Source organism: Panonychus citri, unplaced genomic scaffold (assembly GCF_014898815.1).
Source record: "Panonychus citri isolate SS breed McGregor unplaced genomic scaffold, ASM1489881v1 Contig00072, whole genome shotgun sequence".
Classification (NCBI taxonomy): domain Eukaryota; kingdom Metazoa; phylum Arthropoda; class Arachnida; order Trombidiformes; family Tetranychidae; genus Panonychus; species Panonychus citri.
In genome coordinates this window covers 616,222-632,704 of record NW_026515477.1, presented here as the reverse complement: position 1 = coordinate 632,704, position 16,483 = coordinate 616,222, and the positions used below count along the sequence as shown (strand labels likewise).

Sequence of the window (16,483 nt, the reverse complement as noted above, 5' to 3'; positions counted from 1 at the left end):
GCGAAAGCATTTCAATGAATTTCAATCATTTGTTTACTAAAATTGTGAAGTTGATTTGATTGTTAAAGTGAATTAAATTACTTGTGATAGTTTAAAGTGTTTTAATCTTCGTTTCGATTATGCCTTTTTTAAAAGGTGCTGGTCCCATTAGACGGACTCTTCCTTACCTGAAATCAGGATCTCTTATATTCAAAGACCGAGTGAAAATTGTTGAGATTCACTGTAATTGGTACCCGAGGAGATACGCGGTTGAACATTTAATTAAATACGGCAATCCACATGATGGATTAAATGCTTTTCACTTTTGGAATGTTCCTCAAATCCAGTTTGCAAATCCTGATGTTCAAATCATCCGATTCTTAGACATGACTCCTAATCCATTTATAAGATGTTGGCTTGATAATGGGAAAACTGTTCTCTTTGATTGTTATGAGAAAACCCGATACGAGATTGTAACTCAATTGACAAAAATTCTTGGTAAATCTAAGGATAGATTGAAATTGGAATCTGCTAGAGCCAAAGATGCCCAAGATTATGATAATCCAGCTCAGTTTGGTTTCAACAAGAAACAATTTTGTATATGTGAAGTTGCAGGTAAATTGAATTGAATCAGTTTCTTTAATCGTTTCATTGTTTTTTATCAAGTTCTTTTTGTAACTAATTCTTTTATTTATTTATTGTTCTTTTTCAGGTCAAGTTCCATGTTCAGGTACTTGCCCATTACCGAAGAAATATCTTGGTTACTATAAACAGTACAAGCCAGAGGAACTTGAAAAATGGAACCAAGATTTAGATGCTGATTATTTGACTGAGAAACAGAAGCAAAAGAGATTCATGTGGTTCCCACCTCATGCTAAGCCGGTTCTCGATTATTTACCTGACATCGAGAAACCTTTCCTCAGGGAATTCGGTCAAACCCCTGGTAAAGATATTGCACCACCCGATTCGTATTATGAATGGAAAGCTCGTCAAGAGAAAAAGATTAAGTGATTTTTTTAGTTGTATTAAAAGTCAAAGAAAAAGTTTAGATAAAAATCAAGTTTGATTTCATTTTGATTGACTGTGAATACTTTTTGTATACAAATGCTGTAAATAGTATGAGTATGATTGTGATTATGAGATGATTCAAGCCGATGTGGGAGAGATTGATTTGGGTTTCATGTCAATTGGTATTTCTGCCATTTCGGTTTCCGTCTCATCGTCTTTAAGGGGCAATTCAAAGGCTGCGTTACTTGGTGCGACAACCACTGAATCCCATACGGACATGTTGTTTGTGATTCCATAAACATCGGGTTCAAGACCGAGAATGACTTTGTAACCTTCACCGTAACAAAGGATTCGAAGTAAAGTTTGCGCTGTCATACAAATGGAATCTTGTTGAACCAAAGTGAGACCAGCATGAAGTGAGGTCGTTCCATTTTCACAAGGATCAGGAATACCAGTTGATCCAGGTAAGAACGAGCCTCCTGCAAGTAATTGGAGAACTCGCTTGAAGGCGCAATTAAGTGGTAATAATTGTTGATGATGTCTAAATGTTACAGAATAATGAGCTAGAACATCAATCATCCAAGGAGAAAGAGCAGCAAACCCATCAAATCGATTGCAAACATCTCTCAAAACTCTAATCAGAACCTTAACTGTGGTTAGATTTGCTGATTCCTCGAACCAACGAGCATGTCGAATCGCTGACATGTGTTTTTGTAACATTTTCACCGACAAATGAATTGATGGATCAATTTTTCTCATATTCGGTGGGATAGTTGTAATCAAACATCTTACAGTCGCATTGTTCAATCTATTGACAACATCAAATCCTCCTTCGACAACTTCTGATTGAACAATAACACCCGATTCCATTTTCATTAATTCCTCAATAACCTTAGTACCTAAAGCTTTAATTGCTTCTAAAACGGGTAAAGTTTTCAGAATGACAACAAGATCGGCTAAATTTCTTCCAGTTATCATTGTTCCCTTTTTGAACGATCCAATACATCTCACTTCCTCAATTTGCTGTAGAAACAAAAGAGATAAAAAATCAGAATAACCAATAATCTCCATTTCTTTTTCAACAATACAAAACTTACACAAGCATCAAAAGTACCCGGACAAAGAGCTAAATTTTCAAGAACCATTTGAGTCTTGGAAACAAGATTAACTAAATTGGTTTGTTCTTCAGGTGTTGGAGTAAGATCACCATTTCGTTTGAGAATTGCCTGAAATATAAAGACAAGAAAAACAAAAATAAAGAGAATTAACAAGAGAAACAATACATCATCAGTATGAGAATAAATTGATGTCAAAAATGTCAACAATTAACAAAGAATTAAGTTTAATTTACCTGAGTAAGAGCGCTGTCGATTTCATTGGAAGGGGTTACCTTAGGAAAATAATCTTCCACCATGTAAATATCAAAAGGTGGCCTTGGATAACTATGATAACCTCCAGTGTGTCGGTGGAAATTACCTCGATTGTTTCGTCTTCCTTTATCATGCATTTTAAATATTTAAAAAGAACGAATCTAAACAAGTTAATTGGAACAAAATTAAATGGAAAACAGATCGACTTTAACTCAGAATAGAAATCAATTGATCACAATAACAACAAGAGACTTCACCGGATAAAGCGAAAGGCGCTAAATTTAAATGTATTCAGAGGAAAAGATTAACTCGATTTATTTTTTGTTAATTGTTGTTGTTAACTGACAATCATCAGATTGGAAGATACATTTTAGACATTAAGTTAATTGATTCAATTCATTTTTAAATCTAATACAGACTAAATTTTTTTTCTGATTGTTTTTGGCATTTTATGTGTACTCACAGTTGGGGCACTAAAAAAATGTATTGACCAATCAACTAATATTATAAATGGTCAAGGGATAACACTTACAATTTTTTTTATGTATTTGATTGTTAGTCTGTTTTGAGTTTTGATTTTAACAGATTATTATTGGAATAATTCTGGATTCAGTACTTTTTTTGGAACATCAACAGATCCAGATTAAGAGAGAGAAAGAGATAGAACGAGAAAGAAAGATCAATTTAACATAGTATTTTGTTTGAGAATTGTTATGCTAGACTTGGGAAAAGAAAAGGAAAAGTAAACAAACATAATGATGATGAACATATTGCTATATTGGGCTCTTGAAAAGGTTCATTGTTTTTCCAAGATCAAGGTGATTGTTTGTTTAACCAGTTCGTTTGATAATATGAATTCCTGATGCACTTTCCACAAGCTGGGAGAGCTCACCAACTGAAAGAGCAAAGGCAGCATCTTCAAATGGCTTTTGCATCGCTCCACGAGTAAAGTAGCCCAGGTCACCTTTTTTCCGAGCAGAAGAACAATCGGAAAATTCTGAAGCTAAATCTTCCATTTCTTTTTCACCAGATTCTATTTGTTGGAGATATTTTCCAGCAATTTCCATAGCTTCTTCTTTAGTCCGAGTAATTGTATCTTCTCTCCAAGAAGATGGTCGACGACTCTCATTATGTTTAACCAATAGGTGAGAACATCGGATTTTCTCATCATCTTTAGTACTCGCCTCGCATGTTGGTTTCTCCCATTGACTCTCTTTCGTGTAAATATTCAAATAATATACTTGTCCAGTTGATCGACTTTTCCTTTGTTGCCAACCCTTAGGTAAATCATCAGCTGATTCTGAAGATTCCATAGTTAACTAATCAATTGAATCCACAAATTGGATAAAAATAAAGAACAATCAAATCAATAAAGTAAAACAATAAAGTAAAATTAACTAAATTACAATTGAAATTTAAATGAATCGAAATCCAAATTCACCAAAATAAAAAGAAAGAGAAAAAGAAAACATTATCATGACTACTAACAGATGGCGCTAATTTCGAAGCGAAGGCAGAGCCATCTGGTGGAGGAAAATGTTCTTTTCAGCTGATTGTCACAAAATTTTCTTTTCCTTTCGCTGATTAAAAATAATTAACAATCTTCAACTCATTCTACCAATGTTTCTTAATTAAGTGTCTATTAGTATTAATTAGTTTAAATAACCATCATGGGTAAATTATTGTCCAAAATATTTGGCAATAAAGAGATGAGAATATTAATGCTCGGTTTAGATGCGGCCGGCAAAACAAGTACGTTTTTTTATTTTCTATTATTTTTATTTTCCATTTTCATTTTGTTCTATTCTCTTTTATCTTTCTCTCTCTCTTTTTCTTTCTCTATGGTTTTGTTTATAGTTTTAACCATATAAAAAATGACTTGGATTTAAAGTGCTCTAATTATATAAAAATTTTCCACCCTAATCTATGTGTGCGTTGACTGATTTAACTCTAATTGTCTATCTTTTTCTTCCACCTCTCTAGCTATCCTGTATAAATTAAAGTTAAATCAATCTGTTACAACCATTCCAACTGTCGGATTCAATGTGGAGACAGTCACTTATAAGAAAGTTAAATTCAGTGTATGGGTATGTATTCTTAATTTATCAAATCACATTGATAATAATAATTCATAAATGAACTAATTGGAAAGTTATCAAGTATATGTTGAATCATATCGAGTTTTGTTTTTCTCTCTTTATGTATTACTTGTTAAAAGCTTCTACAACTATCTTAAGTTGTAGTTGTTTTCTCATTTTAAAATTTATTTGTTCTTTTTTTCTGTCAACCATTTCACATCACTAATTTTCTTCTTCTTTTTTTTCTCCTTTTTCTTTTACTCTATCAATAGGATGTTGGTGGGCAAGAAAAAATTCGACCTCTTTGGAGGCATTATTATATTGGAGCTCAAGCTTTAATTTTTGTAGTCGACGCATCAGATCGGGACAGAATAGACGAAGCAAGACAAGAATTATACCGAATTGTAACCGATAGAGAGATGAGAGATGTTATTATTTTAATTTTTGCCAATAAACAGGATCTCCCAGATGGTAAGTGTTTTTTTTACCTCTATCACAATCAACTGATGAATGAGCTTAACATTCAACTTTTACCTCATCCTTTTGCTACTCATTTCCAGTCTTTCAATAGTAAATGAATAATAGTTGCTAATCTCACCTCTCCATCCACTAATTGTTACTGATCTCTATCGCTTTTTTTTTGTTTCCTCAATTTTACAAATGATTGGAGACATTACATTACATGAATAATATGTGTATCATCATCCCTATTATTGTCATTTGATATTCGGCTTTAACTCTTACAGAAAGAAAGTTTCTGTAATCATATTATCATAATTATCTTTATTTTATTCATAATTCAATAGATCTTTTCATTTGATTTCTCTTACAAACCGAATACAGTTTACAGTTCTCTCATCTTTTGATAATCTTTAGAATTAAGATTTAATGTTATAAAATGATACTAATAATTAATAAGAATCAATGAAAACTAACATTTACCTTCAAACGATTACAAAATGACTTATAACAATGCAGTTTAAAAAGAAACAATTTGTTAGAAATTAAGGTAATAGTTATCCTTACTTGTTTCTCGATTTATTAATTATTTCTAATCACTGTTAATAGAAATATCCTTCATGGAAATGAGTTAATAATCAAATGTATTTCCTTCCTCTCTCTCCTTTGCTTAACTATTACTAATTGAATTTTTTTTTGTCTTTGTCTTTTTCTTATTCTTTTCAGCTATGAAGCCATCAGAAATTCAAGATAAATTAGGTTTAAATGTCGCTGCTTTTAACCAAAGAAACTGGTTTGTCCAACCATCTTGTGCCCCGAACGGAGATGGACTGTATGAAGGTTTAACTTGGTTGATGACCAATTTCAAATCCTGAGGTTATTTCTAGGATTAAATTGTTGATTAGAACAAAATATATTCCATTTTTTTCCTTTCATAAACGAAATTTTCCTCGCTCTCAACAATCAGAAAGAGAACGGAAGAGGAGAAAGAAAGAAAAAGAGATTAAGATGTGCTAAAGAAAAAGAAAGAGGAAACAGATCACAAAAGAACAAATCGAAAGAAAAAAGAAAAGTTTACTCCAATTGATATTAGCAGAAAAAGACAACTCATTCACTTATCTTACTTAATCAACAATTCATTGTTATCCTCAATCCATTTGATAAAATAATTCAAAGTTTCACACATCATCTTCTTTCAAACTAAAATACTTTAGTAAAGTAAATCTTTATCCTCTTATCCCTTTAATCCTAAGCTTCACTTTTTTAAGATGGAGCCACAAGGTTGTGATTGAGATTTGAGATTTCCGTTGTTTTGGAAACACATGCAAATGTTTATGTTTGAAAATTATTAGTGTTACAAATTTAATTATTGTTCAAGTTTCTTCTTCAACCCATCAATATGATTTGTGATTCTCAAACAACTTCTAATGACCCCACCTCTAAAAGCGAGAATCAACCTGATCTTAATTTGAAACATTTCCACCAATATTATCTTACCGTGATTCCCGTGACGCAATTAATACGCGAAACTGGACTGGAATCAAAATTAAATGTCAATGTTTTCTCATCTCTTGATTCCGTATTGTTAACATCTAAATCGGTTATTGATGTTAACCGAATCAAACCGATTTCCAAGCCAGTTGATCAAAACGCTTTAAAAGAAGTCCTTAAGGCTCGTCTTGGTGCTTATTATCAATCGCCTGTGATCACCGCGAACTCCATCAGGCCAGATTATGTCTTCTCTTATTACTCCAATCCACCAATGTGTAAATTCATTCGGATGCTTGATTCTTCTTCCATCAATTACTTAATCCGAGTCTGTTCATTTTTCGAGATTGTCGATGAATCATTCATTCTTCAACGAACTGGACCATATTATTGTGATTTCGTCTGGAACAAGGAAACACCTTTGCAAGTACCAAAAACAAACAACGCTAAGAAAAACTCGTTGAAAAGGCCAATCGAAACTTTGGACTGTCCACAACCTTTGAAGAAAACAAGTTTAAATTGTGATAATTGGTGCCAAAAGTACATTAAATCTAATCAACAAACTTCAGTTATTACAAAGAGGAAATTTCTTTATGGTAAACAAACCAATCGATATTTTAATAGTCACTTAGAAACTACACCTCGTCATCTTCTGTCACGGATTTTCAGCTCGGTAGATATCGAACTGAAAAATGAACTTTCATTTGAACCATTGGTAGAAATCATGGATGAAACGATTAAACGGAATAAACGATGTAAATTCAAGTTCCTGATGAACAAATGTTGTCATCCCGTCGATTTAGACATTTGTTTGGACACTTCGGAGGCCATTCAGAGCTCATTAAGAAGATCATTTAATCACAATCAAGTGATCGCGTTTATGTACAGCGTTTACTATTACCTTTTCCCTCGAAATCTTTTCGGTTCACGTTCTAATTGTCAAGGTATTTTCGATCGATTGAAATTACTGGTAACCAGTGGATCTAAATTACGATTCATGATAAAAAATTTCACACCACAAAATTTAGATCTTAATTCATGTTCCTGGCTCAACGATCTAAAGTGTAACCACAGGAAGAAATATTTTTTTGATCTTTTCATGATTTGGTTAGTCGATTATTTCATTAATCTATTGAAAGCTCATTTCTACATAACCGAATCAACAAATTTCAAATTACACTTTTACTCTTATCCTGTTTGGAATAGTATTCAAGATAAATTTCTCAATAAGTTGACCAAAGAGAAAAAACTTAAACCGGTCAGTATTGAAGAGATTAAACAAGAGACTCGTTTGGACAAACTTTTACTTCGAAGTTCAAATCTTCGATTCATACCTTGTTCTAATAAGTTACGAGTAATCAACAAACTTCGAGTCGAGGCTGGTAAAAACGAGACTCGTTCGTGTCTTCAAATTTTGTCTTATTTCTTGGGTCGACTTGTTGACCATTCGGCTGCTCAAAGACATCGACAAAATATGATCACTTTAAAAGAGATCATGAACTCATCTCAAGAATCTAAATTGTACTTTGTCAGGGTGGACATTGTTAATTGTTATCCATCCATTGATCAAGGTAAATTGTTCGATTTACTCTGTGATAAACTTGATCGAAAATTTTCCAATGCATCAACAAAAGATCCACTAAAGATCAAAGAGTTCGATCTGGTAAAACCTTTCGTCACCAAATTACAAGTGAAAAAGCATCACTTTAGTATTGAAAGTCGAACACAATTTACCGAACTGATCAATAACCTTTCTAATAATAGAAAAAATTGTGTCGTCGTTCCCAAACGATCTTTGACCAAATATTTTCTTCAAGATATTCGAGCTCTGTTTCGAAGTTACATTCTAACTCCTTATCTTCGACTTGGACCCAATCGATATTATCAACTAATCAAGGGAATTCGTCAAGGTGGAAATTTATCAAGTGGCTTATGCTCTTTATACATAACTCATGTATTGGAAAATGTTGTCGGTAATTTTGGCCTGGAAAATGGTGAAGGTCGATTGATTATCGAAGATGACATGGTCTTCATTTCCAGGTCACTTGAGAGAGCAAAAAATTGTTTAACTTCAATGTTATCCGATTTTCCTAATTATGGATTAGAAATTAACACGAAAAAGTTACAATTTAATTTCTCTTTTCCAACTAATCCTCTTTGCCAATCAGAATTTTTCACCTTCCAGGGAAGAGATATTCATCTTAATTCCAAGACAATTCGTTACAATTACGATAAATATCAAACCGAAAATTGTCAATACTTTTTCCATTGTAATCCATTTTCTCCGAAAGTTGACATTAAGAAGAATTTAATTAGTAAGTCGATTGGAATATAATTAACTTGATTAATCTATCATTCTCTTTTTGTTTCCTCAGGCAATCTAAATCTTTCAATTCTTTCCTGGGATCTTGATTGTAGTATGTTGGATGATCAATCAGTCGCCTTGAATATTTACCAACGAGCATTATTACAATCATCTAGATTGTCCAGTTATCTTGTATCTTCACCGAGATATCGAAGTGAACAAGTACCTAAATTGTGGATTAGTTTTGCTCACAGTTTTGCCAAAAGATTGTTTGCAATTAAGGAGAAATTAATAGCGAAAAAGATGATCGATTGTCCATTAACATTAAATCAGATTGAGTGGTTGACTAATGAAGCCGTTTTTAGACAACTGGGAACATTGAAGATGAAACATCGGAAACTGGAGATGAAAAATTTTGCTCGTTTTTGTACACCTCGAGAAAATTAGTTTGCTCTTCAATGAGAAAAAAGTATCTGGATTATATCAAGAAAGAAAACAATTATAATCCAAATTCTGTAACTCTAATCTAAAGTAGGCAAAATAAATTGATGGAAATTTGAAAATAAAAATGAAATGATGTGTAAGCATTTACAATTAAGCAAAGCTTTAATTTATAGAGGTTCATCAAGAAAATTAATCAAAGTCTAGATTAAACTTGGCCAAAGCATAATTCTGATACGTCTTCCCATAGCCTTAGCTGGTAAATTCTTCTTGAATTTAGCACGAACAACTCCAGAGTTACCATGCTCTCGGGTGACTTTTCCCCAGATACATCTAACCTTTGTGTATTTTCCTTTTCTTAAGGGAACGGTTGTCCTGTTCTTAGCTTGGTACATGAAACAACACCGTTTACCAACATAGAATCTGGCTTCTTTTCTCTTGGTAACACCATCAATTCTCAACAATGAGGTATGTTCACGTTGATTACGAAGGCTTCTTTTGAATCCAAGGAAAACAGCTTTGACGTAGAGGCGACCGGGTTTGGCTGCTACACGTTTTTTCACAATTTTCTTAACCTTTTTCTCCTTGTCATCTTTTGGTTTAACCTCAGCTTGTACGGGGAGAGCGGCTTTAGGTTTCTTTTCCTTCTTATCACTCATTGTGGAAACTAAAGAAAAAAATAAACCGAAAGTAAAAAAAGAAACAATGTAAGTGTAAGAAACCAGAATCAAGCCATTTAAAGAACAACTTAAATAACCAAGTAGGTGACCAAACTTACCTTTAGAGGAAAATACTTAAATTAATTAACCAAAAACACCACAGAATTAAATTAAAAAACACTAATTAATTGTCCAAACAATTGGTTATCAAACCAAAAAAAATTCAAACACTTACCGAGTCAGAAAACGGAAATAGCGGAAGCTGAATTTCAGGGATCGTTTTCTAATTAAAATCTGTTTCAATCTCCGAAATGTAAACTAAAGTTTCCAATAAATGAGAACAATTAACCGATAAAAATGAATGGAAATTATTTTAAACTATTCAATTTATTTACTAATTGGAATAAATTATTTCGAAAAAATTAAAATCCAATAATTTATATTGAAATTAATTGTTTTCGTCAAAAATTCTGAAAAAGTGTCATCTGTTGAGAGAAAGAAAAACTAAAATTTCTGCTGTTTTTATAATAATTTGATTGTTGTTTTGATGAATCTATTTGATCACAATAAAATCTTAATCAATGTTTGTATAGGTTTGGTTAGTTTAGGAAAAAGAAAAATAATTCATAAAATAATGAGAATTGATTGCGCATCAACCATAGAAAATAATTTGGACCTAAAGTCCCTCCTTTTCAACTCGAAATATAGAAAGTTCTAAGTTGTAAGTTCGATAACTTGGAGTGAAGAGTAACTATTATCAGAAGTTAGTTAACTGTTAAGTGTTCAAGTTTTCAGTTCATTCCAGTGTGAGAATATCTTTGAACAACATACTATCCAAAACTGCAGACAATTAACTTTAATTCGTTAAGTTTTTCTCGTTTTAATTATAAATTCTGATTAATCAGTTTCATTGATAAAAATCCTAACTACGAACAAGAAATAAACAAAGTAACAAGATTAAAGGTTAAATTATCATTGGAATCAATCAATTTCTCTAATTTCTTATTGAATAATAATAAGGAAAAAAGAAATAAAATAAAATAAAATCGGAAAACCAAAATTCATTTGATTTTATCCTCAAGTTCAAGTCAAAAATTGTCAACAATGAATTCATCCTACAAATTGTCAACCGTTTGCTGGTTAAATCTGATTAACCTAACCCTTTGCCTCTATTTGATTGCTTCCATTAGTTTAGTTGATTGTTCATCACTTCGTTGGTTACCAACATCATCTGATCTCACCTTCCAATCAAATGGTGATGATCGTGGTTCCGGTTACAATTTGGATCCAGTAACCAAGGAATGGATTCAATGGCGGAATATGCTGAATGAACTGGAAAAACAACGACAATCAAATCTTGATTCAATTCCAACAAAGTGAGTTAAATCAATTCTCTAATCATTCAACTGTAATTCAGTATTTCTATCAAGATGAAATAAATTGATTCTCAAATAATCACAGTCACTTGAAAATCTCAATCAATTCTATTAGATTGTAAATGATTTAATTCTCAAAGAAATCAAATCAACTAAATAGATTCAATCAGATCTCTGATAGTTGAAGAGACAAAATTTCAATAGTATTTGTTAGTTTGTTAGATAATTGTAACAGTTAATCCCAAGACAATTAATCAAGTAAATTGAATATGAGACAAGAAAAAACAGAAACTAAATCATTTGATTTAATCCAAATATGAAAAGTTATCATGAACATGATAATCAACAGCTAATCAATTACTCGCCCACAATTAAATTCCCACAGATAAACAGCAATTGATACAATGTATTGTGATTAGAATCAATCTAGCTATTAATTGTTGATAATAATTGTGATAAACATTTTGATCCAGCAAAAACAAATCAAACCAATTAAAAAACAATTGATATTATCATTGAAAACTTTTGTTTCCGTTGTTTTTACAATGGAAACAAATTCAATGAAATGAGTAAACATTGAGAAAACAATTAAAAATAAACAATCAAAAAAAAATCAACAATATTTCAATAGGAACAATTTAATTATCTGTTGATTGCTGGAATCTGAATGGATTGAAAATGTTTACCTGTTTGCAGAAATGAATTAAATTCATCAAACTGATCGATTCAATGTCTTCCCATGTAATCCAAATGAATTGTAAAACATGAAGATTAAAGGATTTAAAAGTAATTTATGGTTATTTATTTTTGATTCAGTTGAGAAAAAAACCTTAACCTCAAAATTTCATGATTCCATGAATTTATCTACCATGATTATCGTTATCACCTTCATTTTCACTATGATAATGTTGTTTATTTAGGAAAAAGTATCAATCCTAATTCATTCCTGAAGATTATCATGAAAAATCATTCCATATGAATACATATTATCACTTATTCATTGATTTCATATTAGTGGTTCCTTATTTTTTCATCTTCATGGTGATTATCATGTTATAACCTCCATCAATTTCAATGGTCAATAAAGTAAACTATCAAAAAGTAAACCGTTAAAGTATCTAATTAAATAAATCAATTACCGTTGGCTAAATAATTTGAATCTTCCCAATAAATCAAAGTTTCTTAATACAGAATTCAATGAACTTTAATTATCCAGAGGAAAAAAAGATCAAAATTAGAAAACAAATGAGCAGATAAAACAATGACCTTTAACAGCTAATCAGTAGCAATTAATTATGCAATTTGTTGATGATGATTGTGAGAATACAATTTAAAGCAAAAATGAAAAACTATCAAATCAAAGTGTAAATTTGTCAATCGATATTCATGATTAACCTAATCACCTTAACCTTTTAACAAGCAGTTAAAAGTAGACTCTGGAAGTGAATAAAAAATTACAGATAATCAATCAATTTAATCAAATAGATGACAAATTGATCGTAACGTTGAAAACTAAGTAACTATAACTGAATAACTGACCAATGAATATGAGTGAAAAACGGTCAAGTGTTTGCAATCCCATGAACTTGGAAATGATGTTTACTTGATGTATTGATGAGACAAGAAGATGGAGGATGATAAAAAAAACGAAGATGATGAAATAGTCAAGTGTATCTCCTGAAATGTTCATCTTCCGTTCTCAATCTAAATGGGATATATATTCATCTTCATCCATTCATCCATATGAAGATGAAACATTTTCCATGATACATATCATCTGAAAAGAATCCATATCAACAATAGAGAAACAAAGTAAACATAAACTATTATTTTCTTATTGTTTATTTATTATCAAACAAAGAAAAACTTTTAACATTTAATTATCATAATCAATTCATATTGATTCATATTAGCTTAGTTCTGAATTTCAATTCAATTCCATTTACATGAGCTTTCAGATTGAAATGAATTCAGATTCTATTCAGAGAGAGAGAGGGTCAGTATTTTCTCATTAGTTTTGATCGTATTCATTTGGACTAAATCAGAATCGAGTTTATTATTATTCCTTGGAATTGTAATTAATTCATTGATATATTCATTTTCATTTGGATCAACTTTGTCTACAGTTAATTGTTGATTAATTGTCTCGATGGATCAAGTTTACGGGACAGAAATTAAGATGATATCATGACAATTATGGTAATTACATGGGAATTTCCAATGGATTCTGAAAATCTTCAGACAATTTAAATGCTCGTAAATTTAATCAGAATTTTTTTTCTCTCGAAATTTTATTCAATTTTATTCTTGCAAATAATTCAAATTTCATGAGAATTCCTGAAATATATTCAAATCATTCATTTCTTTTCAATTGTCTTGCTGACATTCATGTTCTACATTTGCAATTTACTCAATAGACTAAATTACTTTAATGATAACAATTTAAATTCTTATATAATAATATCTCAATTGTGATCAAGTTCATCATCTAAAATCTGACTTACATGGGGATAATTTCATAATTCCCAATTTCATGATATTCATTATGATAATTAACTAAATTGTTAAAACTCAGTTACAATATGAATTAATATTTTTCATTAACGTAACAGTTTCTCGTTCAATTTTTACAATTAATTAATCATTTGCTTCACGAATTGAATAAATTATTTCATTAATTGTCTCATATTGATCAGTTAATCATGTTCATCATAATTATAGTGACAAAATATTGATTGTGTTAATTTAATCAGAATCATCTTTCTAATGGTTGAGCTTATCATTTACATGGATTAATTATAATCATTTAAAAATAATCGATATCAATTAAACCTTTCAAATTTTCATTAATTTAGCTGATATTTTGTTTAATTACTTCAATCATACTTATAAGTTTTCATACTTTGATTGATACAATTGAGCTAATTTAATTTTAACCATTAATCAGTTAATCAACCAAAGGAATATCATTGAATTTGAATCAGAAATAAAAGTTATAACTTTTACAGAATCAGAATTCAAATCATTCCAATAATAATCAATACCAGAACTTTAATCAATCTCTTAATCATTGTATTGATTTCGCTCCATTGAATGTTATTCAAATTTAATATCAAAAATCAATAAGTACATTATGATTACAATTATGAACATTTGATTACATTAATGATGATATTAAAAGGTATTCATAATAATAACTAAATTGTTGTAACTCCCCATGATAGTCAATTGATTGTTGAGTGAATTAAGCTTAACAATGACGTGAAGAAAATAAATTATCATGATAACAATCAAATAACAATGTTTCCACCATGATGTGTATCTAATGTGTTCTGATTACATGAAAAAAGTAATCAAATAATCAGCTAATCACAAGAGAGAAATTAATCCACTGTTGATAATCATGATGATCGTGTTAATGATAATCTGATCAACTTTATGATTTATCATTCAATCAGATTAACCCTTTAGTTTATCTGGTTAATCCATTAACTGAGGCTGATTCAATTTCCATCTCTCGAAGCTTAATCACAATTAGTTAAATACTTTTCTTAATCATCTCATGAGGATTGAAAAACAATACATGATAAAAATTATCAGCTTATTATTGATCAAAGATATTCAATCAAAATCAGTTGATAATGACGATGACGATTATGATGATTGTTACAATTATTTACCATTACCAATGATTGACAATGATTAATGTGATAAAATGATAATTGTCTTTAGATTTTAATCCAATTGTCAGTTGAAAATCATCAGGGAATTGATTCAGATTATTTTGAAATCTATTATGATAAAAAAAAGAGACATTCAAAGTTAATTCAGTTGAGAGAATGAAAAAAAAAACTTTTTAATCATTAATCAAATTTCAAGGTTAACTGATTGTTTCAAGTTCAAATTTCTGTTTCTGTATTACATTTGCATGATTGATTGTCCCCTGATCTGGAATTGATCAAAGTGACATCATGATCAAATGAACTGAATTTAAATTCCGATATATTTATAAATGAATTTATTATCTATTTGGTTCAGTGATAAACGAGGATTAGATCTTGGCCTGAGGCGAGGATTATCTGGACAAAGGGCAGCTAAGCATCTCGTTGGTTTGGCTAATGCTGAATTTGCTGGTGGACCTGGAAAGAAGCGATAAAAACGTTAATTGAAAAGCCAACAATCAAAGAGATTAATCTGATTAATCAACAGTTTCCAAGAGCAAAAACAAAAAAAACCAATAACAATTAACTCCTTATTCCTAATCATTGATTGTTAATCAGTTAGTTAACCAATACTAATCCAATTTGTAACAACTTCATCACTGGGAAACATTGACATTAGTTAATTGTTTTCAATCATTTTGCTTTCTCAAATTATCAACATCCAATTAGAAATCCTGTTAATCTGTTACAATTAGTTGATCATTTTAATTTTTCCATCTTTCTCCCCAATCCCTTTAACCCTTCATCTCTTAATCTTGTTACCTTGTTAATCCAATTTCATCATCTTAATAATAATTTGGTAAAAATTGATTGTAAACAAAGATTTAATCAAAAATGTATAATTAATAATAATTAGAACTCTGAAAGAAACAAAAATCTAAAGCCAAAATTCAACTAATCAATGATGACGATGAACAATTAACTTTACTAATTAGTTGAAAAGTTGGTTTGGTTAAACTTAATTGTGACCAATTGATTATCAAAACAAAAAGTTAAATCCACTAATCGTAAATTCAATGTTAATATAATAATACTAATTGCGATTATAATAATTATGATACTTTTAATTTAATCCGATTTTATTTATATAATAATAACAAGAAAATGAACAACAATTTGATTCCTCACTGATTTACTAATTGTTACAATAATCAACCCCTCGTTTCCGTATTAATATTAATTTTGTTTCTCTAATACTATTACAATTACTCAATCAAATCTAATTACTTAAGTCCTCAAAGCCTAATAGTTAATTCATTGATTAAACTTCACCCTTATCATGTAATCATTTTAATTAGCAGGGAACATGAAAATTAAAATCTTCAAACAATCAAGCTTAATTACCTAGAAACACATACAGATACATTATCTTGATTATCATTAATTTGATTACAATTTGGTTACCGTTTGGTAAACACAGTAAGTTTAATTAAACGCTAATTGTGATCAATTTAATTGATTCACTAGTGGAACCATAAATTTACAATCAATACACCAAAAGGCGGATGTTAAATGTTTTTACAACCTTAACAATCAATTAATCAATATGGTTAAGTATTAATGTATAAATTGTCAACAACAATCAAATAAGGTTAAAG

At 30.3% G+C, this 16,483-nt stretch overlaps 7 protein-coding genes across 7 annotated transcripts; 4 read left to right on the top strand and 3 right to left on the bottom strand.

Moving 5' to 3' along the window:
- LOC128386685 (probable 28S ribosomal protein S25, mitochondrial) lies at window positions 1-1,050 on the top strand. The gene is made up of 2 exons (XM_053345751.1): window positions 1-594; window positions 692-1,050. Exons 1-2 carry the CDS (start codon window positions 120-122, stop codon window positions 988-990), a joined length of 774 nt encoding a protein of 257 aa, XP_053201726.1. The 5' UTR covers window positions 1-119; the 3' UTR covers window positions 991-1,050.
- On the bottom strand, window positions 1,024-2,606 carry LOC128386684 (interleukin enhancer-binding factor 2 homolog). Its single transcript, XM_053345750.1, has 3 exons — window positions 2,339-2,606; window positions 2,085-2,213; window positions 1,024-2,010 (listed from the first exon to the last, which is right to left on the bottom strand). Exons 1-3 carry the CDS (start codon window positions 2,492-2,494, stop codon window positions 1,126-1,128), a joined length of 1,170 nt encoding a protein of 389 aa, XP_053201725.1. The 5' UTR covers window positions 2,495-2,606; the 3' UTR covers window positions 1,024-1,125.
- Window positions 2,607-2,647: 41 nt separating this feature from the next.
- On the bottom strand, window positions 2,648-3,806 carry LOC128386687 (peptidyl-prolyl cis-trans isomerase NIMA-interacting 1-like). The gene has a single exon (XM_053345753.1). It carries the CDS (start codon window positions 3,668-3,670, stop codon window positions 3,188-3,190), a length of 483 nt encoding a protein of 160 aa, XP_053201728.1. The 5' UTR covers window positions 3,671-3,806; the 3' UTR covers window positions 2,648-3,187.
- Window positions 3,807-3,918: 112 nt separating this feature from the next.
- Window positions 3,919-6,131, top strand: LOC128386686 (ADP-ribosylation factor 6-like). The gene is made up of 4 exons (XM_053345752.1): window positions 3,919-4,109; window positions 4,341-4,444; window positions 4,708-4,906; window positions 5,621-6,131. The coding sequence occupies exons 1-4, from the start codon at window positions 4,028-4,030 to the stop codon at window positions 5,767-5,769; spliced, it is 534 nt and encodes a 177-aa protein (XP_053201727.1). The 5' UTR covers window positions 3,919-4,027; the 3' UTR covers window positions 5,770-6,131.
- A 138-nt stretch (window positions 6,132-6,269) lies between these two features.
- Window positions 6,270-9,357, top strand: LOC128386683 (uncharacterized). Its single transcript, XM_053345748.1, is given in 3 exon segments — window positions 6,270-8,697; window positions 8,758-9,090; window positions 9,093-9,357. Coding segments are annotated over 3 exon segments (2,862 nt in total). The 5' UTR covers window positions 6,270-6,293; the 3' UTR covers window positions 9,218-9,357.
- Window positions 9,275-10,067, bottom strand: LOC128386688 (60S ribosomal protein L35a-like). The gene is made up of 2 exons (XM_053345754.1): window positions 9,907-10,067; window positions 9,275-9,795 (listed from the first exon to the last, which is right to left on the bottom strand). Exon 2 carries the CDS (start codon window positions 9,785-9,787, stop codon window positions 9,332-9,334), a length of 456 nt encoding a protein of 151 aa, XP_053201729.1. The 5' UTR covers window positions 9,788-9,795; window positions 9,907-10,067; the 3' UTR covers window positions 9,275-9,331.
- Window positions 10,068-10,508: 441 nt separating this feature from the next.
- LOC128386536 (uncharacterized) lies at window positions 10,509-16,236 on the top strand. The gene is made up of 2 exons (XM_053345579.1): window positions 10,509-11,163; window positions 15,202-16,236. Exons 1-2 carry the CDS (start codon window positions 10,892-10,894, stop codon window positions 15,317-15,319), a joined length of 390 nt encoding a protein of 129 aa, XP_053201554.1. The 5' UTR covers window positions 10,509-10,891; the 3' UTR covers window positions 15,320-16,236.
- The last annotated feature ends 247 nt before the right edge of the window (window positions 16,237-16,483 follow it).